General features: G+C 34.9%; 1 protein-coding gene across 2 annotated transcripts in view; it reads left to right on the forward strand.

Moving 5' to 3' along the window:
• GABRG3 (gamma-aminobutyric acid type A receptor subunit gamma3) overlaps positions 1–25,297 on the forward strand; it is a 926,944-nt gene that overhangs the window by 29,692 nt on the left and 871,955 nt on the right. For both annotated transcript variants that reach the window (XM_056807076.1, XM_056807075.1), the window contains one exon: positions 23,986–24,053. In XM_056807076.1, coding sequence (XP_056663054.1) covers positions 23,986–24,053 — 68 coding nt within the window. The remainder of the gene's footprint in view (positions 1–23,985; positions 24,054–25,297) is intronic.

The following is a 25,297-nucleotide window of genomic DNA, read 5'->3' on the forward strand; positions in this document are numbered from 1 at the left end:
CCATTTTGGATTTTTGTGACATTACTCTCTTCGGGATTTTCCTCCTACCTATTTTTGCTATGATGTACCTAAACTCTGAATTTAAGCAAAGACCCCAACCCAGGTATTCTACTCTTTTCTCTCTACTTTTTGTCTTGATAATTTTATCTGCTCTCATGGTTTTATATATCATATTTATGTTGACGACTCATGTGTCTATGTATCTGACATCAATCTTCTCTGAATTTTAATCCAACATTACTATTTGCTGGCCATTTCAGACTAGTTCTCCTAAAGACATCTCATTATCTCTAAATCACCTATAGCCATCTTTCAAATTTCTCCATAAAGCACAACAATTCTTCCAGTCTCCCATTTTTATAACATTGGCAGTATCCTAACATCTTCATTCTTCATTACTCCATTTAGTCAATGAATTGATAAATCTCATCATTTCTCTATTTGTATCTTTCATATCTGACCACTTCTCTCTTCTTGTACAATTATGGTCTTGGTTCTGGCTGGCACAAAGTTTGGCCCCCATTCTCAATTCTCTCTCCATATTGCTACCAAGTTTATTTTCCTTAATCTCAGACAAGACATGTCACACTCTATTCAACAAAATCCAGTGACTTGCTACTGTCCTAATCCCTTCCTCCTCCTTTGAGATCCATATAAACTGGTATTCTTATTGTTCTTACACAGCTAGGTGCTATTCTCCTTTTCTCATGGACATTTCTATGTAATGTTCTGTGGGTTTTGGAGTCACTACTAGTCTTTGTTCCACTGACCATATGGTTGCAGAGCTTCTCTTTATAACTAGTGTCTGGGATTTAGTTGATATTTGTAATAGAACCTGCTTATTATCTCTATTTCCTGTCTTTAAAAGGCTTTTGGACTGACTGAAATGGACCTCTTTATCATCTCATAGAATCCCTGTCAACCTTAGAGCACCCAATTTCTACAAAAAACTTTTCTTGCTCCTTCTTTTCCATTAGTAGTCTCTATCTCAAACTACCTTGCATTTAGCTACTTTATGTCTATTGGCATTTATTCTATTTCTATTTATTCTATTTATACTTATATATGCACTTGTTTCTTAACAAAGGTATCTTCAAAGATAGACTTCCAAGTATTTTATATATAATGTAGAAATTTTAAATTGAATTTCTCTTTGTATCTCTTCCTGCTGATTTTATTGGTATTACATAGGGAACCTAATGATTTGTGTGTACTTTGTAACCTGCACATTTGCTGAAATTATTGTTTTAATTAATTTGTAGTTTTCTCTTTAGGGTATTTTATACCCTCATACCATCTATAAAACATGATAATGTTCAACAAATACACAATCCATTCATGGAAAGAACAGACATAGCTAAAGGATGTGCACTGGGGGGCATATGAGCAGACAGCTCACCTACTGTGGCAGGACCAACAATATTTTCTATTAATGTCATTTTCATCCATGGTATAGTGACTGGTCCTGTGGTCATTGTTATGTGAAGCTCTGTTAGAATCATTGTTACTACTGGTCATTGTTCCATTGCCCAAAAGGTTGAAGAGCTTCCCTTTGCTAAGCGCTTCTGGGATTTAGATGACATCTCTAGTTGTATCAACTGGTTACTCACTTTATATATCCTAAGATACAGTGGCTAGAAAACTTCTCTATAATAAGAGAAGGCTGGTAACGTTTTTAGATCTAATCAGATTATGAATCAGCAGAGTATCCTGAGTGTTTTATTTCAACTTACTAATACTGAAACTCAATTTCTTTACTTTGTTCCAGAAAATTACCTTAGAAATTTTAATATACTCTCAGCTAGGTATGTCAATGAAGTGGAAAAAAACCCCTAAAATTATAATGACCTGAAGCAATGTTGTGGTCCTTCACCTAGCTGTCCTGATTTCATGTTTTTTAGTATGTGCAACTACAGTTAATACATTTGAGCTTTGAGCTACCTAACAGAAAATTTATAAATGAAAATATCAGCTAGATGTGATGGGCCACAACTATAATCTTTGTAATTGTGAAGGCTAAGGATGTTGAATTGTTTCATTTAAGGAATTCTGTGCTACAGTATATCTAAAGTGAATCAGGTGGCATCAATATTATGAGGCCCTTGTATCAGAGGGACCACCAGACTTTCTAAGGAGAGACCAATTGGCCCAGGTGGGAAAAAAAGCAGGTCAGAACTTCTGTTTCCATTACTACAGGGATAAGAAAGGCAGATACAGTTAAAACACACACACACACAAAACACTTGGGGAATGCTAATGCAGAGACTTCCTCCACTGGTTTAATGAATAATCTTTATATACAGGGCAAAGGAACTTTTACAGCTTCTCTGGTCTCTGGAATTAGGAATGTACTACAAAAATAGTTTCCAGAGAAATTTCGCATTGGAAAGAGAATATTATGGAAGAATCAGATACTGTATCCCTACGTTTTGGGCATAATAGCCATTAATTACATTAAGATGATAAATCAAGATATTCTAATGTATTAGGCAGTTAGGGTATGAAGATCAAAACAAGACAGTCTCCAAGGAACTTTATTTTTCCTGGGAGATGCAATATGTTAATAGATAAGTAAATACACAGCTGTAAGCAAAATCTTTATAAAAATGAAAATTGGAGAAACTCCAATGTCTAAGGAATGGTGAAAATCCTTTGAAGGAGATGAAATTTAGTTGAAATGTGAGGGTGAGGAGAGAGAGAGAGAGAAAGAGAGAGAGAGAGAGAGAGAGAGAGAGAGAGAGAGAGAGAGAGAGAGAGAGAGAGAGAGAGAGAGAGAGAGAGAGAGAGAGAGAGAGAGAGAGAGAGAGAGAAATTTTCATGTACGAGCAAATAGAACATTTTGGTTGCAACATAGATTGATTCAGGGTAAGGAATATGTAAGCATTCTGGATGTAAAGGCTGAAGTCAGATTATGAAGATCTTAAATGCCAAATCAAAAAGTTTTTATCTTAACTTTGAAATAATAGAGAGGAACTGAATTTTCTTGAGGAATGGCGTAACATTGTCAGACAAGTCTTTTAGGTACATTAATATATCAGGTACATGGTGGATGGATTAGAAAGAGGAATGAGTGGATTCAGAAAAACAAATCAGGAAGCTATTGGGAGCAGAACACAATCATAGGTCTCTGACTTTCTGATAATATTATGCATTGACAGGGCAGGAGAAGAGTACATTAAAGAAGAGAGAAGCTATGTGTTCTAGAATTTAACTATTTTAATGAGACCACATTTTTCATGTCTAATTCTGGGTACCACATTTTTAAGGGGACAAATTGGAAGGAATACACAGAAAAAAATGTATGATAAAGGAATTCATGACCTCTTAAGATCTGTTGAAGAAGCTAGATATGGAATTGGGGGGGGGAAGCTTTAGGAGATATATAACTCAAACTAAATATTTGAAGAGTTGTCAGGTAGGAAGAGAAGGGGATTAGCCTAATACACATTCTAATAATGAGTGCACTTATGACACACCTAACTCTAATAAAGCCACTATGGCTTGTTGCCATTCTTTCCTTGAAAATATCCATGAACTGTTCCTTTATTTTTCATGCATCATTTAATTACATATAATGACTTAGAGATGTTTCTCAGGAATTTAAATCAAATATCAGTGTTCTCTAGTTTGCAGGCTCTATTCTCTTGTTTTTTTAATCATGATAATATAAACACTCTGTGATCATGCCATTGAAATTCTTTCAAAGATTATTGGAAGGGATTCAATCAGTTATTTTAGTATTCTAGGATGTGATCCATCATCTAGGATATGACTTGGGTCTGGTGACTTAGTTGTTCTTTTTTTATATGAGCTTTCAGCTACCTATTATAAACTGTTTTGGGTATATATTTTCCAAATCAAAAATCATTGTCCTAGGATGAGAAAAACAGAAGAAAAAGGAAGTTCTGCCTTCACTCTGTTATCAATTATCATCTTTCTACATAATTTTGATCCTTTTTTTACCAAGATAAAATGATAAAAGTTTTACTTTTTTTGTGTCTCCTTACACATTATCTCATCTAGTGTACCACCAAGTATTCCCATTGGAATCAAAACATATTTGAAAAAATGTCTAGGCCAGTTGGGGGGACAAATCTTTTTGTGGGGAAGAAGAGGATTAAGAACACAGCCTATGGACATGGAACAAAGCAAAGCTAATTGTCTCACTTGGGGATGAATCCTGTGATTATGGATCATTAGTTCAACTAAACTAACAAGATATAAATTTTTCCACATATGTACATGTCTCTAGGGAAAATGGAGATATAGGGCATGTCTGGTTTGGAGCTTTCCACATGCCTTCCAGCTCACTTCTTGTTTCTTTTCTCCCAGAGAAAAGTACCTGATAAATTGATTCCTAGTAATGTGGTTAATGATTTCTTGTTCTACTACTCAAGAAGTATTTGAATTTTTATTTAAAAAAAAGCCTTGAGAGAATAATGTTTAGCATCTACTAAAACGTGAGCTTCTTTTATGAAGGAATAGTTTTTTCCCCTTTTATTTCTGGATCCTTAGTACCAAGTACATTGCCTTAAACATAGTAGGTGATGATAAATGTTTACTGAGTTCATATGACATGCTTTGCCTAGGAAATTCATACCCTATAATGAAATTTTATCAAACAGTGGGAAAAATATTTGTAGTAAGGAGCCTTCTTGGTACTCAAAGAATTATACTCTATTTGTGGGAACTTTCTCATATTTGAACATGCCATATGAAATGGCTGCTTTCTTACAATCTTCTGTGGTAGTATCTACTCTTATATATAAATGTTTATTTCAAGGCAATATGGTATATTGGAAAAAGCATGATGTTTTCTGTTACAGAAGCAGGCTTTGAATTCTGCTTTGGTACTTAATGTGTGTTTAAACTTGGTCAAGTCATTTAACTTCTTCGTGACTCTATTTCTTTATAAAGTTGGGAACAGAGCTAAACTAGGTGGACTCTGATCCTTTCCAGTGATAAATTTATGATTCTATAATGGAATCATTAAAGATAGTTTTCATTATCCTTGCTTTTCTTTAATTATAACTATGTCAAAAATTATTTCCATTAAAATAAGGGGTGTCCATCGATTGAGGAATGGCTGAACAAATTGTGGTATCTGATGGTGATGGAATATTATTGTGTTGAACGGAATAATGAACTGTAGGAATTCCATGTGAACTGGAAAGACTTCCAGGAATTGATGCAGAGTGAAAGAAGTAGAACCAGAAGAACATTATACATAGCAACTGATACACTGTGGCACAACCTAATGTAACTGACTTTGCTACTAGCAGCAATTCAATGACCCAGAACAGTCCAGAGGAACTTATGAGAAAGACTGCTATCCACATCCAGAGAAAGAACTGTGGGAATAGAAACATAGAAGAAAAACATGTGATTGATCATGTAGTTTAATATTGATATGATTAGGGTTTTGATGTTAAAAGATCATTCTATTGCAAATATAAATAATATGGATATTAGGTTTTGAAGAATGATACAACATATGTATAACCCAGTGGAACTTCTCTCAGCTCTGGGAGGAGGGGGGAATTATGAATAATGTAACCATGGAAAAATATTTTAAATAATTAAAAAGAAAAATTAAACACATCAAAAACTGAAAAAAATATTTCCATTGCTCTAACCTTCTGATTAAAACTACCTTTCTCTCTTATTCACAGAAACAGCAATAATATTTGTCATTCTATAAGACCCTAAAGTCTGTAAAACCCTTTACAAACATTTCTTTTGACACACACAACTCTGTCATATAGACAATGCAAACAAAATTATCCCTATTTCCCAGTAGAGGGAACTGAAGCCAGAAAGGTAGAATACCTGTCAGAAAGAAGTTCATCATAATAATCAGTACTATGCCTTAGCGTAACTAGTTGAAGCTTGTAGCTCTCTCTCTCTCTCTCTCTCTCTCTCTCTCTCTCTCTCTCTCTCTCTCTCTCTCTCTCTCTCTCTCTCTCTCTATCTATATATATATATATATATGTATATATATATATATATATTTCTAATTACAGCAAATGAGCTAGTCATTAGGTGGGCTGGATTAAACCATTATTATTGTTGTTGAAAGATTTTATACAGGTATATTTAAGGAGTGATAAAAGTGGTTAGTAGTTGTTGTAGGTAGATAGTGAGGTGGACAAATTTTGACTCAGCAAGGAAATTTTACCCTTTTACACAACAAGAATGAAGTGATTGTAAGCCTCCATGATTTGAGGTGGTCATGGTTTTATTGCCTGGAATGATATTGGGAAACATCCTGATATGAATTTGGTTGCACTTGGGAAGAAGTTCTTGAGTATGTGTATAATTCCCCAGGCATTTCATTTCAGTTAGGACGTTCTTAACTTTAAATCCCTTTCAAGGAGATTATTTAAATTTGTACTATCACTTTGAGGACATATTTGAAAGTCTCATATATTGAGATATTGATAATAATATTGATGTGATAGTGGTTAATTGTTATTGAATGATTAACACTTGACTGAATATACTATGGTGATACTAAATAAAACAGGATTGAGAAAAAAATCATAAAGATGAAATCTAAGAGTCTGGGAAGAGAAAGAATACTGAGTAAAATAAGAAGAGACATTTTGTTTTTTTCCTTGCTTATTTTTTTAATTTTTAAAATATTTTATTTGATCATTTCCAAGCATTATTCATTAACGACAAAGATAATTTTCTTTTCCTCCCCCAACCCCCGTAGCCGACGCGTGATTCCACTGGGTATCACATGTGTTCTTGATTTGAACCCATTGCCATGTTGTTAATATTTGCATTAGAGTGTTCCTTTAGAGTCTCTCCTCTGTCATGTCCCCTCAACCACTGTAGTCAGGCAGTTGCTTTTCCTCGGTGTTTCTACTCCCACAGTTTGTCCTCTGCTTATGAATAGTGTTTTTTTTCCTAGATCCCTGCAGATTGTTCAGGGACATTACGCTGCCACTAATGGAGAAGTCCATTACATTCGATTATACCACAGTGTATTAGTCACTGTGTACAATGTTCTCCTGATTCTGCTCCTCTCGCTCTGCATCACTTCCTGGAGGTCGTTCCAGTCTCCATGGAATTCCTCCACTTAATTATTCCTTTTTGCACAATAGTATTCCATCACCAACATATACCACAATTTGTTCAGCCATTCCCCAATTGAAGGGCATTCCCTCGTTTTCCAATTTTTGGCCACCACAAAGAGCGCAGCTATGAATATTCTTGTACAAGACTTTTTCTCCATTATCTCTTTGGGGTACAGACCCAGCAGTGCTATGGCTGGATCAAAGGGTAGACAATCTTTTATCGCCCTTTGGGCATAGTTCCAAATTGCCTTCCAGAATGGTTGGATCAGTTCACAACTCCACCAGCAATGAATTAATGTTCCTACTTTGCCACATCCCCTCCAGCATTCATTACTTTCCTTTGCTATCATGTTAGCCAATCTGCTAGGTGTGAGGTGATACCTCAGAGTTGTTTTGATTTGCATCTCTCTGATTATAAGAGATTTAGAAAACTTCATGTGCTTATTAATAGTTTTGATTTCTTTATCTGAAAACTGCCTATCCATATCCCTTGTCCATTTATCAATTGGAGAATGGCTTGATTTTTTATACAATTGATTTAGCTCTTTATAAATTTGAGTAATTAAACCTTTGTCAGAGGTTTTTATGAAGATTTTTTCCCAATTTGTTGTTTTCCTTCCGATTTTAGTTACATTGGCTTTGTTTGTACAAAGCTTTTTAATTTGATGTAGTCAAAATTATTTATTTTACATTTTGTGATTCTTTCTATGTCTTGCTTGGTTTTAAAGTCTTTCCCTCCCAAAGGTCTGACATGTATACTATTCTGTGTTTACCCAATTTACTTATGGTTTCCTTCTTTATGTTTAAGTCATTCACCCATTTTGAATTTATCTTGGTGTAGGGTGTGAGGCGTTGATCAATTCCTAATCTCTCCCACACTGTCTTCCAATTTTCCCAGCAGTTTTTATCGATTAGTGGATTTTTGTCCCAAAAGCTTGGGTCTTTGGGTTTATTGTATACTGTCTTGCTGAGGTTGCTTGCCCCCAGTCTATTCCACTAATCCTCCTTTCTGTCTCTTAGCCAGTACCAAATTGTTTTGATGACTGCTGCTTTGTAATATAGTTTGAGGTCTGGAACTGCAAGACCCCCCTCATTTGTGTTTTTTTTTTCATTATTTCCCTGAATATCCTTGATCTTTTGTTATTCCAAATGAACTTTGTTATGGTTTTTTCTAAATCAGTAAAGAAATATTTTGAGAGTTCCATGGGTATGGCACTAAATAGATAAATAAGTTTGGGTAGAATGGTCATTTTTATTATATTGGCTCGTCCTATCCACGAGCAGTTAATGTTTTTCCAATTGCTCAAGTTTAAATTTAGTTGTGTGGCGAGTGTTTTGTAGTTGTGTTCATATAGTTCCTGTGTTTGTCTCGGGAGATAGATTCCTAGGTATTTTATTTTGTCTAAGGTGATTTTGAATAGGATTTCTCTTTCTAGTTTTTGCTGCTGAGCTGTGTTGGAGATATATAGAAATGCTGATGACTTATGTGGCTTTATTTTGTATCCTGCAACTTTGCTAAAGTTGTTGATTATTTCATTTAGCTTTTTGGTTGAATCTCTATGATTCTTTAAGTAGACCATCATATCATCTGCAAAGAGTGATAACTTGGTCTCCTCCTTGCCTATTTTGATGCCTTCAATTTCTTTTTCTTCTCTAATTGCTACTGCTAGTGTTTCTAGTACAATGTCAAATAGTAGAGGTGATAATGGGCATCCTTGTTTCACTCCTGATCTTATTGGGAATGCATCTAGTTTATACCCATTGCAGATGATATTAGCTGATGGTTTAGATATATACTGTTTATTATTTTTAGGAAGGACCCTTCTATTCCTATGCTTTCTAGTGTTTTTAATAGGAATGAGTGTTGTATTTTATCAAAGGCTTTTTCTGCATCTATTGAGATAATCATGTGGTTCTTGTTGGTTTGCTTGTTGATATGGTCAATTATGTGGATGGTTTTCCTAATATTGAACCAGCCCTGCATCCCTGGTATAAATTCTACTTGATCATGGTGGATGACCCTTCTGATCACTTGCTGGAGTCTTTTTGCTAGTATCCTATTTAAGATTTTTGCATCTATATTCATTAGGGAGATTGGTCTATAGTTTTCTTTCTCTGTTTTTGACCTGCCTGGTTTTAGAATCAGTACCATGTTTGTGTCATGAAATGAGTTTGGTAGAACTCCCTCTTTGCTTATTATGTCAAATAGTTTATATAGTATTGGGATTAACTGTTCTCTGAATGTTTGATAGAATTCACTGGTGAATCCATCAGGCCTTGGGGATTTTTTCTTAGGAAGTTCTTTGATGACCTGTTGGATTTCATTTTCTGATATGGGATGATTTAAGAATTCTATTTCTTCTTCTGTTAGTCTAGGCAGTTTGTATTTTTATATATATTCATCCATATCACCTAAATTGGTGTATTTATTGCCATATAATTGGGCAAAGTAATTTTTAATGATTGCCTTAATTTCCTCTTCATCGGAGGTGATGAACATCTTTTCATCTTTGATGCTGTTAATTTGCTTTTCTTCCTTCCTTTTTTAATTAGATTGACCAGTACTTTGTCTATTTTGTTTGTTTTTTCAAAGTACCAGCTTCTTGTCTTATTTATTAAATCAATAGTTCTATCACTTTCGATTTTATTAATTTCTTCCTTAATTTTTAGGATTTCTAGTTTGGTTTTCTGTTGGGGGTTTTTAATTTGGTCGCTTTCAAGTTTTTTTATTTGCATTTCCAATTGATTGATCTCTGCTCTCCCTAGTTTGTTAATATATGCACTCAGGGATATGAATTTACCTCTGATTACCACTTTGTCTGCATCCCAAAAGGTTTGAAAGGATGTCTCGCCATTGTCATTTTCCTCGATGAAATTATTAATTGTTTCTATGATTTCTTCTCTAACTAAACGATTTTGGAGTATCATATTGTTTAATTTCCAATTGGTTTTTGATTTGGTTTTCCATGTACCATTACTGATTATTATTTTTATTGCCTTGTGATCTGAAAAGGCTGCATTTTTTATTTCTGCTTTTCTGCATTTGTGTGCCATGTTTCTGTGACCTAATGTATGGTCAATCTTTGTGAATGTGCCGTGTGGTGCTGAGAAGAAGGTGTATTCCTTTTTATCCCTATTTATTTTTCTCCATATGTCTATTAATTCTAATTTTTCTAAGATTTCATTCACTTCTTTTACCTCTTTCTTATTTATTTTTTTATTTTATTTATCTAAATTTGATAATGATTGGTTCAAGTCTCCCACTAATATTGTTTTACTGTCTATTTCTTCCTTCAATTCTCCTAGTTTCTCCATTAGAAATTTGGGTGCTATATTATTTGGTGCATACATGTTGATTAGTGATATTTCCTCATTATCTAAAGTCCCTTTTAACAAAATATAATTACCTTCCCTATCCCTTTTGATCAGATCTATTTTTGCTTTGGCTTTATCAGATATCATGATTGCCACTCCTGCCTTCTTTCTGTCAATTGAGGCACAGAAGGTCTTACTCCATCCTTTTATTCTGACCTTGTGAGTGTCTTCCCGCCTCATGTGTGTTTCTTGAAGACAACATATGGTAGGGTTTTGGATTCTAATCCATTATGCTATTCATCTACGTTTTATGGGTGAGTTCATCCCATTCACGTTCAAAGTTATGACTGTCACTTGTGGACTCCCTGGCATTTTGATATCCTTCCCTAATTCTAACCTTTCTTCTTCAACTCTACCTTTTACTCCAGTGATTTACTTTAAATCAGTCCCCCTTGTATTTCCATTTCTACCCCCCTCCCTTCTGATTCCCTCCCTTATTTTCCCCTGTAGTCTTTTTAAAATTTCCCCCCTAACTTCTCCCTCCCTTGTACTGCTTTCCTCCCCACCAGTCCATTTGTTACCCTTCTACTCCCCTATAGGGCGCAAATCAATTCTCTTCCCCAATGGATTGGATTGTTCTTCCCTCTTTGGGTCAGTTTCAAAGTACATAAGAGTTGAGTATTTCCTATCTCCAACCTCTTTACCCTTCCAGTATATCGATGTTCTCCCCCCTTTTGCCATGAGCTTCTTTGTGACATATAAATTTACCCCCATTTGTTTCTTTTCCCATTTCTTTTAGTCATAACCTCTTTTCTTTTTTAGCTTTAGTCATGTATATATATATATATATATTTATATATATATACATACACATGTATATGTATTTATGCATGGGTATATCTATATGCCTATTTATGTCTTGTCCTTTCATCCTATACAGTTTGTCACTGTTCCCTCTGAGTGTAGTTCTTCTAGCTGCTCAGGTGATAGCAACAGTTTTTAAGAGTTGCCAATGACCTCTTTTCTTATAGGGATACATATCATTTTAACTTATTGAGTCTCTTCAAAATTTGTTGTTGTTGTTGTTGTTGTTTCCCCTCTTTTTTAATTACCTTTTGATGATTCTCTTGAGTTCTGTGGTTGGACTTTCAAATTTTCTGTTCAGGTCTGGTCTTTTATTTATGAATGCTTGGAACTCTTCTGTTGTGTTAAATGACCATACTTTCCCCTGTAAGAATATAGTCAGTTTTGATGGGTATTTTATTCTTGGCTGTAGGCCTAGTTCCCTTGCTTGCATGGAGTATCGTATTCCATGCCTTTCGGTCCTTCAGTGTGGATGCAGACAGATCCTGTGTTATCCTCACCATGTTTCCATGGTTTCTGAATGGCTTCTTCTTGGCAGCTTGTAATATCTGTTCTTTCATCTGATTGTTTTTGAATTTGGCTATAACATTTCTTGGTGTTGTCCATTGGGGATTAAATACAGGGGGTGATCTGTGGATTCTTTCAATCTCCACTTTCCCCTCTTGTTCTAGGATCTCGGGACAGTTTTCCTGGATAATTTCCTCTAGTATTATGTCCAGGCTTTTTCTTTTGTTGTGGTCTTCTGGTAGTCCAATTATTCTTAAATTGTCTCTTCTTGAATGATTTTCTAAATCTCTGTTTTGTGAATGAGATGCTTCACATTTTCCTCAATTTTTTCATTCTTCTTGTTTTGTTTTATAGTGTCCTGCTGCCTTGTGAGGTCACTTGATTCTAGTTGTTTTACTCTGGTTTTTAAAGATTGGATTTCATCTCTGGCTTTTTGGTTGTCTTTTTCCTTCTGGTCTGATTTTCTTTGAAGACCATCTTTCATCTTCTTTACCTTGTCTTTCATCTCCTTTGCCTCATCTTTCATCTCCTTTGCCTCATTTTCCAGATGGATGATTTTGGCTTTCAGGACACTATTTTCTTGTTTTAGTTCAAATGTCTCTGTTTCCAGATGACTTATCTTAATTTTTAAGTTCTTTTTCCAATTGTCTTCAGCCTCTTTTAGTTGTGTTTTGAGTTCTTCCACAGCCTGTATCCAATTTGCTGGGATTTCTGGTTTATCGTTTGCTGATCTCTGCCCCTCTGTTCCATTTGCTGAGTAGTAGCTGTCTATTGTAGTTCCTTTCCTCTGTTTCTGTTGTTTGTTCAAATTTACCCCTTCTTTACTCCCCGTATTTGTCTGTGGTCTTGTTCCTCTCATTTTTTTTGTTTTTTGGGGATTTCTATCGGTCTCCCCTCTTGGAGCTTTAACAGAAGATCTCTTGGTGTAATCTCTGGAAGAGGGTTGTTGGGGGTTTGAGCTTTCCTGTCCTCTGGAGGCTTTTGATTGGCTTAAAGTCCAGCAGTCAATGAGGATGGATGGGGAGCCTGGCCTTCCCTGTGTTATGGAGACTTTTGATGGGATTGAATTCAGATTAGTTGGGCTGGGTTTACTCTGAGTTTTAAACTTCCTGGACGGCTGGAGCAGATATGGAGGATCTCTAAAGTTCTGGCCAGGCTGCCAGGTCTATGCTCCTTCTAGGCTGCCATCTTGACTTCACCTCTAGGTTTCTGTTTTTTCAGAAGACCCTGCTCTCTAAGGGGGGAGGGGTCGTGGATTGCCTGGGCTCTGAGGGCTCCTGATGGGATTAGGTTCACCTGGTTTGGGCCGAATGAGCCTGAAGCAAAAAACCTCCTCCACAATCTGTGTTGAATGCCTGGAGACTGGCCCAGGTTGTTTTCAAGGTAAGCCCTTCACCTGCACTGAGGTTTTTGTTCTTTCAGAAGCTCTGAGGGCTCCTGATGGGATTAGGTTCAGGTAGTGTGGGCCAAATGATCCCCGAGCCAAAAAAGGAAGAAAAAAAACAACCTCCTCCACAGTCTGTGTTGAATGCCTGGAGACTGGCCCGGGTTACTTTCAAAGTAAGCTCTTCCAAGCAACCCCTTTGCCAACCCTGAGTTTTCTGTCCTTTCAGTAGCTCTGAGGGCTCCTGATTGGATTGGGTTCAGCTGGTGCCCTAAAGCTGGGACCTCCCTCGAGACTCAGATGGAAGGACCCAGCCAGGGGGCTACAGGCTTCCCCCTTCTCTCTATGTTTCTCTGCCGTCTGTGTTGGGCGCTCCAGAGACGGGCTTAGGTTGCTTTCAAGGTGAGTCCTCAGAGTCCTGAGGTTCTCGCTGCTGCCATGGGCTCAGCACTCTGGGTTGGGGGGAATGGGTCCTGGGACCTTCCTTCTGCCTACCCCTTAGAACCGAGTGATCTAGGGCTCTGGCTTTTGGGGTGTGGTACCTTTTGATCCAGGTCCAGGAAGAGGGTTCACCAGGTCTATCCTGTTGTTCAGCTTGAATTTCGATTTCCTAGGAGCACTCTGTTTGCGATCAGTAAGGAAGGGTTTCGGAGGTCTGAACTTTCGCTGCTTCTACACCGCCATCTTGACCAGAAGTCCAGAAGAGACCTTTTTAATGTGTTCAAACCTAAGGAAGAGAAAATTTAATAATTGATAAATGATGGAAAGTTGTCCTTGGAGTCAGGAATACCTGTGTTCAAGAACCTCCAGTGACACATACTGGTGAGATCCTGAGTGAATCAAGTAATCAATCCATACACTAATTAAACTGTAAACTCCCCAAAAGTAGAGATTGGCTTTCTTTCTTCTCCCTGCACCCCAGTGCTTGGTACACTATTTGACACATAGTAGAAATCTAATGAATAGAATACTCTCTGATCAGTTGATTGAATGACATCTTCAACATGTGCAGAAACAAGTCCAAAAAGGATGAATGATTTTTCCAATATTATAAACCAAGTTACAAAGAGGGATAGATAGAACCTTAGTTGCCTGATGCCTAGGCCAGTGTTCTTTCCAATATATGAAATGTAAAAATACTTGAGATTAAGTATTATTTCATTATTTGTGTTCCAAGGACCAAACACAGCCCTTAGCATGTAAGAGCTTCTCCATAAATGCTTCTGTTATGTTTATCCATGATAGGTGATATTGGAGACAGGATTTGTATTAACATTGAGACCCCAAGACAGAAGGAGATGATAAAAGATGTGAGGGCCACGAGCAGCAAACACTATTTGATCATTTTATCTGAGATACAGGATATGAAACGAGGATGGGATACAATGAGAAGCTGAAGTTATAAATGCAAAAATGAAATGTAGATACCTTGGATAACCTTTCCTTATACTGAAGGGAGAAGAATCATATAGGGCAAGAGTATGTTATCACTAGATTGGTTGTCCTTTAAATATGTACATGTGATTGTTTTAGCCAAAATAAGTGAATGACTCTAGACCCAGATGTTGATTCTTCTTATTAATGTAGAAGCACATCATGTGCTACCAACAGTGAATCACCAGCCTTGGAGGCATGCAGGCTTTGAATTCTCCTGTTACTACTTCTCAATTCTTACTAAAAGCTCAGAAACCTCTACTAGCTAGTTGCTATCCTGTTTTTTCCTCATCCAATTTATACTCCCTAAAGTACCTCAGGGCCAGACCTTATTTCCAAATAATTAATCAATCAAGAAACATTTATTAATCTCTTGCTGTGTGCTGAGCACTGTGTAAAGCACCTGGGGTAGAATGAAAACAGAAAAATAGTCTCTGCCTTCAAGGAGCTTACATTCAAAGGAAGGTTACAATATATACATAATTAGGCAAATATAAAATACAGAGTAAATGGAAAATGGTCTGAGAGGAGAGAGTATACTCACTGATTGGGAATGAGGAGAAGTCCTTTGTAGAAGAATAATGTTGTGCTACCTTGCTCTTGAAATTCCTCAGGACCTTGACCAGCTCAGAGGCTACATATGGAAACTTCAAGAAATAAATTATTATCTGGCCTTTCCTACTTACTCTATTAACTGGTATAAATTAAAATAACATAACAAATCACTAAAGATATTTTTATAAAGAAATTATTATTATAGAGTTTCTATGATAAATCTAAAATATAACTATTTGTATATGTCTATGCACACATATATGGATGTCTGTATAAAAATATAAAATACTACTTTACAAAGGGTTTAAGACATATATATATATATATGCACATATTTTTATATTTGTTAATGGCTCTTCTTCCCTAAATCATTGTTATTTATGTTTTAGGGAGTAAATAGGATAGGGTTCATAGTGAATTCTTTGCTTCCATGAAAAAAAGTAAATGAATACTAAAGCATTTATTACATACTTATTTTTTACATAGCATTGTTCTTTGCAAAAGAAGGAGCAATTAAAATAATCACATAAACTAAATTATTTATCTCTTAGTCCAGATATAGGGAAGAATGCAGCAACTAGAACCAGTTGATACTGGTTCATGACCTAGTTCTCCCACTTGACAGTTTTGAAAAGTAATTGAACTTTAACGAAAAAATAAAAGATAATATTTGTACTATCATATTCAAAAATAGTTGTGAGGCTTAAATGATAAAATGCCACGCAAATTTGAGCTATTATCATTTTTCTTGGCTATACATATGTTCCTTCTTCTCAAAAGTGTTCTAGAATGAAACTGTTAGAGGACTTCTCAGTTTTATTGCCATTAGGATAGGGCTGTGCCAAAAAATATTTAGCCTAAAATGTAACCAGACTTTAGGAATCTAAGCATGACTAGGAATTTATCCTTATTACCATCCTGCTTAGTAGTCTGACAATCATGGGAATTTACCTGACCTATTTTGGAGAGGAAATACAAATCCCTTTATGAGAAAAAGTGAATTTGATTATGTTGGAGAAAGAAAACATTGTTTTGTTTCTTGATTTCAATAATTTTTTTAAAGAAGAGTGGAATCAGAGAATTTAAAACCTGAGCAAGTCAACCATCCAATACGACCAGTGATTTTGACTCTGAGTCTTTGAGAAATTCTAGGATACAGTATTAAAATCGAGATTAGGGAACATCTAGAGAAAGAAAAACAAAAACCAAAAAAAATCAGGTCCTACCAGCCTAAGCTAATTTTCTTTGTTAAGTTAGTAATTCAACTGATCGAACAGGGGAATTCTTTACCTTTTCCAAGGATTTAATTTATATCCTGCTGTGTGTTGAAGTTATTGATTATCCTAATTCATTTTATCACTGATCTACTACCATGTTCTACATATACCATCATGCTAGCTTACCCTAAATTATGATTTTTATGTCTTTTTTCCAGATCCAAGAATTCTAATTTATCCTCTTATTTTTGTTAGTATTTTTAAAATTATGTTCAATAATAAGAAGTTGAGGAAAATCTTTATTTACTCCTATTTGTTCTGATAAAGATTTTAGTGTATTTTCATTGCAAACAAAACTAATTTCTCATGCTATATTTTGCTTTTGATCAGAACAAGGGAGTCTTCCTTATCTATGCTTTTTAGGGTATTTTCTTAAAATGAGTTATATTTTTGTCAAAAGTTTCTACATGAGTTAAAATATTGTGAAAAGTTGAAGTTTATATATATATATGTGTGTGTGTATATATATATGATAAATTATTTTAATTGTTTTCCTGATGTTATTCCTTGTATCTCTGTAATGAATCCAACATGACAGTCAGAAAATATCTTGATGTATTTCTATGGTTTCCTTCAACAGAACTTATTTAAATTTTTTGAATCAATAATCAATAAAAAGATTGGTCTACAGTTCCCTCTCTTTCTTGTTTCTCTATCTATCAAGGCTACATTTTTACCATAAAAGTATTAGAGATTGCTTTTTGCCTATAATTTCTTAAATGAACTTTTGTAACAAATGCATTAATTATACTTTATATTTATTCTATAATTCATTTGTCAGTCCCTTTGGTTCAGGTAGTTATTTACCTCATGTTTTTTAAGCTTTAGCAGTTAATTCATGGCCTGTTTTATATTTTTTCTGAGTTTGGTTTGTTTAGATTTCTTTTTTATGGATTTTAGAGATGTTCATCAACTTTAAATCAGTTTTCTAGTTCATATAATCGAGAACTAAATCTGACATCAGGAAGACCCAAGTTAAATTTTACTTTAGATGCTAACTATGTGACTCAGATAAAATCACTTAATTTTTGTATGCTTCAGCTTCCTCAACTTTAAAAGTAAAGGTAATAATGTTAACTTCTAGTGTTGTTGAGAGGATTAAATAATATGTAAAGCATTTACTATTTTATACTCTATTCCTAAGATATAGTAGGTATGTAGATACATAAAAAAGCTTGTTTCTTTCCCTCCTTCCTTCCTTCTTATCTTATTTCATTGTTTATGTGCAGTTAGGTATCTGGTCTCCCTAACTAGATTCATAGATTTGGGAAGCTGAAGGTTATGCCTTTTTTCTTTATATTAGACACAAGTTGTTTTTTTTTTTACATATCTATTATTAACTAGGTACTCTGCAAAACTCTAGGGATACAAAGGAAAAAGATCAAGCAGTTCCTGAACTCAAAGATGATATTTAACCAAGGAAGAGAGAATGAACCCCAAACAAGGGTGTGACAAATAAGAGAGAGCATTGACACATGGGGCATAATGATACCCTTTGTGTGGAAATTAGTCCTTGAATAAAGTTGTGAATTTCTGAAAAGAGGTTAAAATAGTGGGATTATAGGCTCTTGTCCATATATAACCTAGATCTACTAAAGATAGATCTGAGTATTTTGACTGGAAATAAATTAAGGATTTAAACTAAAAGTAGAGCAGGAGGGAGAAGACTGCTATTATGTTTCCACTAAACCCAAATAGATAATGAAAATATCAGTGCAAAAGCAGAAATTCACAGAATTTCCTAGTCAAGGAAAATGGTAGTGATAAAACTCTTGGGCTAAGATGTTTACATGCATGTTCACAAGATATGAATAATAAAACTATGAAGAGATCTTAAAGATAAAAATCCAATTTTGTAGATATAACTGAAACTTGTTGAAATGTGATTCATTACTGGAACAAAACAATAGAAGGATATTAATGTATAATATATTAGATAAAAGAAGGAGTTAGAATTCTATACTAAGAAATTATCATGTGAGAGAATCTATGAACTGAAGGTATGAAAGCATGGTGGATCCAAAATGGGAAAAAAGGGGGCAGCTGGGTGACTCAGTGGTTTGAGAACCAGACCTAGAGATGGGAGAACTTAGGTTAAAATCTTGCCTCAGACACTTCCCAGCTGTGTGACCCTCGGCAAGTCACTTGACCCCCATTGCCTAACCCTTACCACTCTTATGCCTTGGAACCAATACAGAGTATTGATTCCACGACAGAAGGTGAGTGTTTAAAAAAAATGAGGAAAAAGATACAATATAAGTATACTACAGACCACTAGACAAGGTGGGAAATGAATGTTTGCCAAGTAGTTGACAAATCTGACACTGAAGCATTTTATGATAGAGATGGGGAACAGCAGTTACTCTGAGACCTACTGAAAGTCTTTGCTAAAAGCAGGGTAGCTGATAAATTCTTGACTTTCTTTAATTTTTATAAAACTTAGTAGATGGTGAGAATTGCCATTGTGGATGTAATCCTGGTTAAAAAAAAGACCAGTACATCTTAGTTTGTGGCACATAAGGAGAGAGAAATAACTGTCCTGAAATATAGAACAAAATTTCAGAATTTATCACTTGGCCTAAAATTTTATAGAGGAGACCCTTTTACTCAGAATAGAATAGCCTTCAGGACAAACAGAACTTCCTCATGATTACACCTATTGAGATGGCTCTTTTCCCTTCTTTATAGGAACAGATGCTTCATGACCATATATCTTGTATATTAGTGTGAATTCTTTTGAAATAAGAATTGAGTTAGATGGCCACTGAATTTTCTTCCATATTCTAGGAGGGACCTTAGCGTTAATCTGATCATTCTATAGATGATGAAACATCTTTTCTACTTGACAATATTGTATAGATTATAGGATAGGAACAGATCTGACTCTTTTATAAGGACATAATAGCATAGTACTCAAAAATTTGTTGGTTGACTCATTGATAGCTAATAATTGGATCTAAATACCAGTAAAGATCATAATACTTTCTGAATTGGGTGGAAGCAAGATTCATCAGATGTGACTCACAAAACTTTGCCTAAAAGTGATGGAGGTGCTTCTTTGGTAATAAATATTTAATCATAGCTATGTACAAGTTGCATATGACTTTGTCAGTATGCTTTATAAGATGCTGACAGCTTTGATGTGTACATTAGTCAGATCCTCTGACAAAATCATAGTGAAGGTACAGTCTTTAATTTGTAATCTTTCTGTCACTTTTCAGTGAGGTCTTGAAATTCTCATTTGCTGAAGCAACATTACTGAAAGAGACAAATTTTAATATGAGACAGAAATGTCCTTGCACAACTCAACATTTCTAGGCAAGAGGAAATCAGTCAATTAAGATGTACATTTGTGAACAATTAATTATTTAGTAAATTGTAGTGGGCTTATTGAAATAATTGCTAATACAGCCATTAGATCTTTTATTTCCTTAAAATAATTGCTTTAATGGAGAAAGAGACTAAGGGAAACTGTTTGTCCCCTTTATGTGCAGAAAGTTTTGTGATGGACATTTGCTTCTTATTCACTGTCAACTGCTAAGAGTTCTTTGTATCAGGAAATAATGTTGAAATCCTTAATTGCAGATGGCAATCAGCAGTTCTTACTTAGACTCTCACTATCTCAACAAATCTAAAACTTGGCTTCCTCCTAAGTAAGAACTTTTTTCCAGCATCTAGTTATGTTAATGAAACACAAGAACTGCAGGATTTCTTTGAAACTCAATGAACAAATTGTATCTACACACATACCTGAACAAACAACTCATTATAAGTTTCATATTCTTTTTAAACTGATTCCAAAATGTGGAAAATGGATTTTCTGTTCAGATGAAAGGCTTGTTATGATTAGTTTTTAGTGTTTTGAACAATAGCATTTTCATTTATTTTGTAATATTCAAATTCTGGGATGTATTAATTATAAACATGCTCTCTAGGTTATCTTTTCATTGGATTGTTTTTAAGGAAGGATTACAAGTAGCAAATAGTCATAGTTTATTCACTGAACCAATAGCCTGGAAAGCCATTTGCTTTCAGAATTTCCAATGAAAAATTTCCCATCCACATATATTTTAGTTTAACATTCCTTGGGACTTATGCCTAATAGAACATTTATGAAGAATGAAAGTGGATAACTCCAAAAGCAATAGAGGGGTTTATGTTGGGCATCAATAGGTTACAACAACATAGAAATAGGGAATTATGAAGACCTGGTATAATGGATGTACTCAAAAAATACATGAAAGAAAGTAAGTGATGGACTAGTCATGTCACAAAGGCAAAGGATAATCATTGGTCAGTCTACATGCTTTAATAGGTTCCTCTGCATATTAAATTTCAAGGAAATTCTCTATAATGTTGTATGGACCCCATGGTGTGAAATTATGGAAGGATATTGGCCAGAATAATATAAAATGGACAGGTATAAGGGGTTTTCAATCTATATCATTGGAGGGATTAACTCCTTCAATGAGACCACAAATCTATTTGTCTATGAGGAGAGCATTCAGGGATGGGTAATTAGGATTATGAGAATATTGTAGACCACTAAGTTCCCAAAGTGAGGGTCCATCAACTGGAGGCTTTGGACATGACTCCAATCAATAAGTGACTAACCAGTTAGAAAGTGTGAAGATAAGTCATATTTGGCCAGAGATGTTAGTAAATGTTTAATAACTAGCTTTCTATGAGGATACAGTGGGGAATTTGTACTTGACACCCTTATTTTAAATCTGAATTATTAAAATTTTCTCTATTACTGTAAAATAAATAAGCCACATTGTATAGCATATGTTGATTTTCAAGGTGCAATTGGCTCACACCGAAAGTTTAAATAGTTGCTTCTGTGATATGAGCTGGCTTCAGAACATTTTTGCGTTTGACTTTTTGTGATAACTAAGGCTGGCATTGTTTCCAATGCAAACAAACCAACCCTTCACCAATTATAGCCCAATAATACCTCATTACATACCACTTTACTCCCAGGTGGGAAAATTTCCTAACTTCTCACCTAGGCAGTGATCGTGCAGGTGTATTTGGGAAAAGAATGTAACTGATCAAAACCTTACTCTCTTTTTTAAACTAATAGACATATCTTATCAAAACTATCTAGTGACCATTGTAGTAAGCTATGCTGTATGAAAATTATCTGAAGGACTGAAGGATATTAAACCTGGAGAAGAGAGACTTGTTTATTTGTAGTTGTGGTGAAATCATGATGGTTGCCTTAAAAGAATTTGAAAAAAAAAAAAAACCTTAGATATATTATCTTTGTAGAGCAGGAAGAGATCAGAAAGAAATAAGCATTTATATAGAGCTTACTATACACCAGACACTGTGCTAAACACTTTACAAATATCATCCAATTTAATCTTTATAACAATCCTGAGAGGTAGATACTGGTATCCATATTTTACAATGGAAGAAACTGGAGCAGTGGCTTTTCCAGGGACACAGCTAATGAGTATCTCAGGCTGTATTTGCATTTAGAGCTTCTGCCTCTAGAGCCAAAGTTATATCCACTAGCTACCTAAATGCTTCTAGAAAACGGCAGTTACCAAGAGACAGATATCTGATTGATTTAAAATAAAACTTTCCTAATGATTACAATTGTCCCCAAAGTAAAATAGATTGCCTTTAAAAACAATGAGTTCCCTATCATTGAAGGCCTTCAATTGGAGGCTCAATGATAAGTTGTCAGGGATATTATAAGGGATAAGGAAAAGGTACTGGTTGAAGAATAGGTAAGAGGACTTCTGAGACACCTTCCATTTATTTTTCTATATCACCTGGCTAAATGGTATGGAAATATATTAAAAAACTTTATAGTTTCTTCAGAAATACTTGTAATCAGAGAAATGCAAATCAAAACAACTCTGAGGTACCACCTCACACCTAGCAGATTGGCTAACTAACATGACAGCAAGGGAAAGTAGTAAATGTTGGAGGGGATGTGGCAAAATTGGGAGATTAATACATTGCTGGTGGAGTTGTGAATTGATTCAACCATTCTGGAAGGCAATTTGGAACTATGCCCAAAGGGCACTAAAAGACTGTTTGCCCTTTGATCCAGCCATACCACTGCTAGGTTTGTACCCCAAAGAGATAATAAAGAAAAAGACTTGTACAAGAATATTTATAGCTGCGCTCTTTGTGGTGGCAAACAATTGGAAAATGAGGGGATGCCCTTTGATTGGGGAATGGCTGAACCAATTGTGGTATCTATTGGTGATAAAATACCATTGTGCTCAAAGGAATAATGAACTGGAGGAATTCCATGTGAAAGGAGCAGGACCAGGAGAACAATCTACCCAGAGACTGATACACTGTGGTACAATCAAATGTAATGGACTTCTCTACTAGCAGCAATGCAATGATCCAGGACAATTCTGAGGGACTTATGAGAAAGAATGCTATCTACAGTCAGAAGAAGAACTGTCAGAGTAGAAAGACAGAAGAAAAACAACTGCTCAATCACAAGGGTCGATGGGGATATGGTTGGGGATGTAGACTTTAAATGATCATACTAGTGCAAATATTAATGGTATAGAAATGGGTCTTGATGAATGACACATGTAAAACTCAGAGGAATTGCATTTTGGCTATGGGAAGGGGGTTGGGAGAGGGCAAGGATAGAACATAAATCTTGTAACCATAGAAAAATATTTTAAATTAAATAAAGGAAGAAAGAAATACTTAGAAACAATATTTTCTTCTAGAAGTTCTTTCAATTATGTTGGAGAAAATAGTGAAAAGGGAGATAAAAAAAAAACCATGACAAAAAGACTCTTGGGAAACAAATTAAGAATGGTACCAGACATTTAATCAAAGAATAACTTTTGTTTGGGTTTTGACCTAATTAAGTGTCAGTCTTAAATTACCTGCCCAAGTGAATTGATTGAGGGGGTTTACATTCACCCTTCTCAACTGAGAAAAAATAAGATATTAATGGAAGGAGAGGGAATCTTCTTACTTTACTTTCAGACTTTAGTTCCTGAATGGTCAAGAAGAATAGTGACTTGAGTATTCGATGTTAATCCAGAATATATTTTATGATATTTATTCCTTTTCAGGATATCTATAAAAATTAATAAAATATTTCCTGGGTACAGAGAGTCATGGCAGATGGCAAGAAGGACCATTCTAGTTTGGAATATCTCTCATTGAGCTAGAAATATGGCATTAAATCAAGGATAAATTAAATAAAATTGTTTTGGCAGACTTGAGCCTAAATCACAAGATGAAGTAGTAATATTATTTTCCTCTCAACACTGGCATAACTACATTTCTTCATTTCCTTTATTCTTGAATTAATTTACCAGTATCACCTGGTTTGACTTAATTTGTGTTATGGAAATCTAAGCAGACACTTAGTTCTCTAAGCATACTCTTAAGATCATATTATATAAGGTTTGATTGCAATCTAGCTACTATTGAATAATACACATTTCATAGCCATATTTGATTGCAAAATGAGATATATTGGGTGTCATTGGGAAGTTTGGAATGATTGTAATATCTCTATTCTACACAGTATGCTAAGTGTTGCATTTTTTTGTTTCTGCAGTAAAACCAACAGTTATTGATGTTGACATTTACGTTAACAGTATTGGACCCGTATCATCAATAAATATGGTAAGTGTCATGCTAATGATGATTTTAAAAACTTCTTGCCTGCCTCTGATGGTGACAGTTTCTGCTTTTCAAAATATAATGCATGTCTTTAGAAAAAGAAAAAATGCCTTTGTTAGTGTTATATTGTGTTATTTAGAGGTTCATGCTAATGTGGTGAAAGTTAATATTTCTTTCTTAAAACATACCCAAGTGGAAAGTAACAGATGTCAGTTAAAATTTTAGGTTGGATATAGAAACCGAATGTAATGAAAGCGAATATGGAGATGAAAAAAAGGTTCCCATTATTTTTGCAAGCTTGGCCTTAATGTTAGTTGTATTAAAAGTTATATCATAATGAGAAGGTTTTCTTGAACACTATACCTGCATTATTTTGTTGGTAAATGTTCAACATGGAATGATTAGTAATTCCTGGATAATTTGTTGTATTTGACTTCTTAACTTCTTGCTACAAGCATTCTACTTATTGATATTATAGCTTTCTAACATGTTCAAGTTATGGTCTGAAGGGAATTCTGTGGGTTCTCCCAGTAGTCAGTCTTGTTTCACCCTTCAATCTGTCTCAGATACAACTGTAGAAGGAATTATGTCATGTCTCACAAAAGGCTAATTCCATAGACCTATAAAGATGAGTACTAACAATCAATCTCTATTGCTTAGAAAGGGTTGTCAGAAAGTAAAATCATTTGTGCTTTAACCTCTTTTGCACTTAAGGAAATGTGTATTTAAGGGAATTTAATGTGAATGTGGATATCTAATTTCATGTTTCTACACTTCTGATTTTGGTCTCTACTTGAATATGGTTACGGATATATTCTGCTGAAAAAGATAATTGTATTTGCGTATACAGTGGTTGACTTGGAGTCATGTGAACCTTATCTTCCTTATGTTCACTTTTCAGTTTTTAAAAAAGAAACATAGTGGATTTAAGGAATGGAAATTGTCCACATACTGATTTTTAAATGTATTTGCCATGTCATTCAACTGTAATGACATATGCTCAGCTCTGATAAGTTCCCTTTCTCAGATGTAGCAACCAACTACTTCCTTCAGTAAGCCTCTTTTATATGTAAAGGGACATGAATTTCCACAGTACGGTTTTGGTTTTTCTTCCTGATTCCCACTGATACATATTTGCATTGAAACAACAAACATGAACTGTGGGTAAAACCCACTAAACAACTCAGGTTGTTGTTATTTAGTCATTTCAGTTATGTACAACTCTGTGATCCCATTTTTGGGATATT

This window comes from Monodelphis domestica, chromosome 8 (assembly GCF_027887165.1).
Source record: "Monodelphis domestica isolate mMonDom1 chromosome 8, mMonDom1.pri, whole genome shotgun sequence".
Lineage (NCBI taxonomy): Eukaryota > Metazoa > Chordata > Mammalia > Didelphimorphia > Didelphidae > Monodelphis > Monodelphis domestica.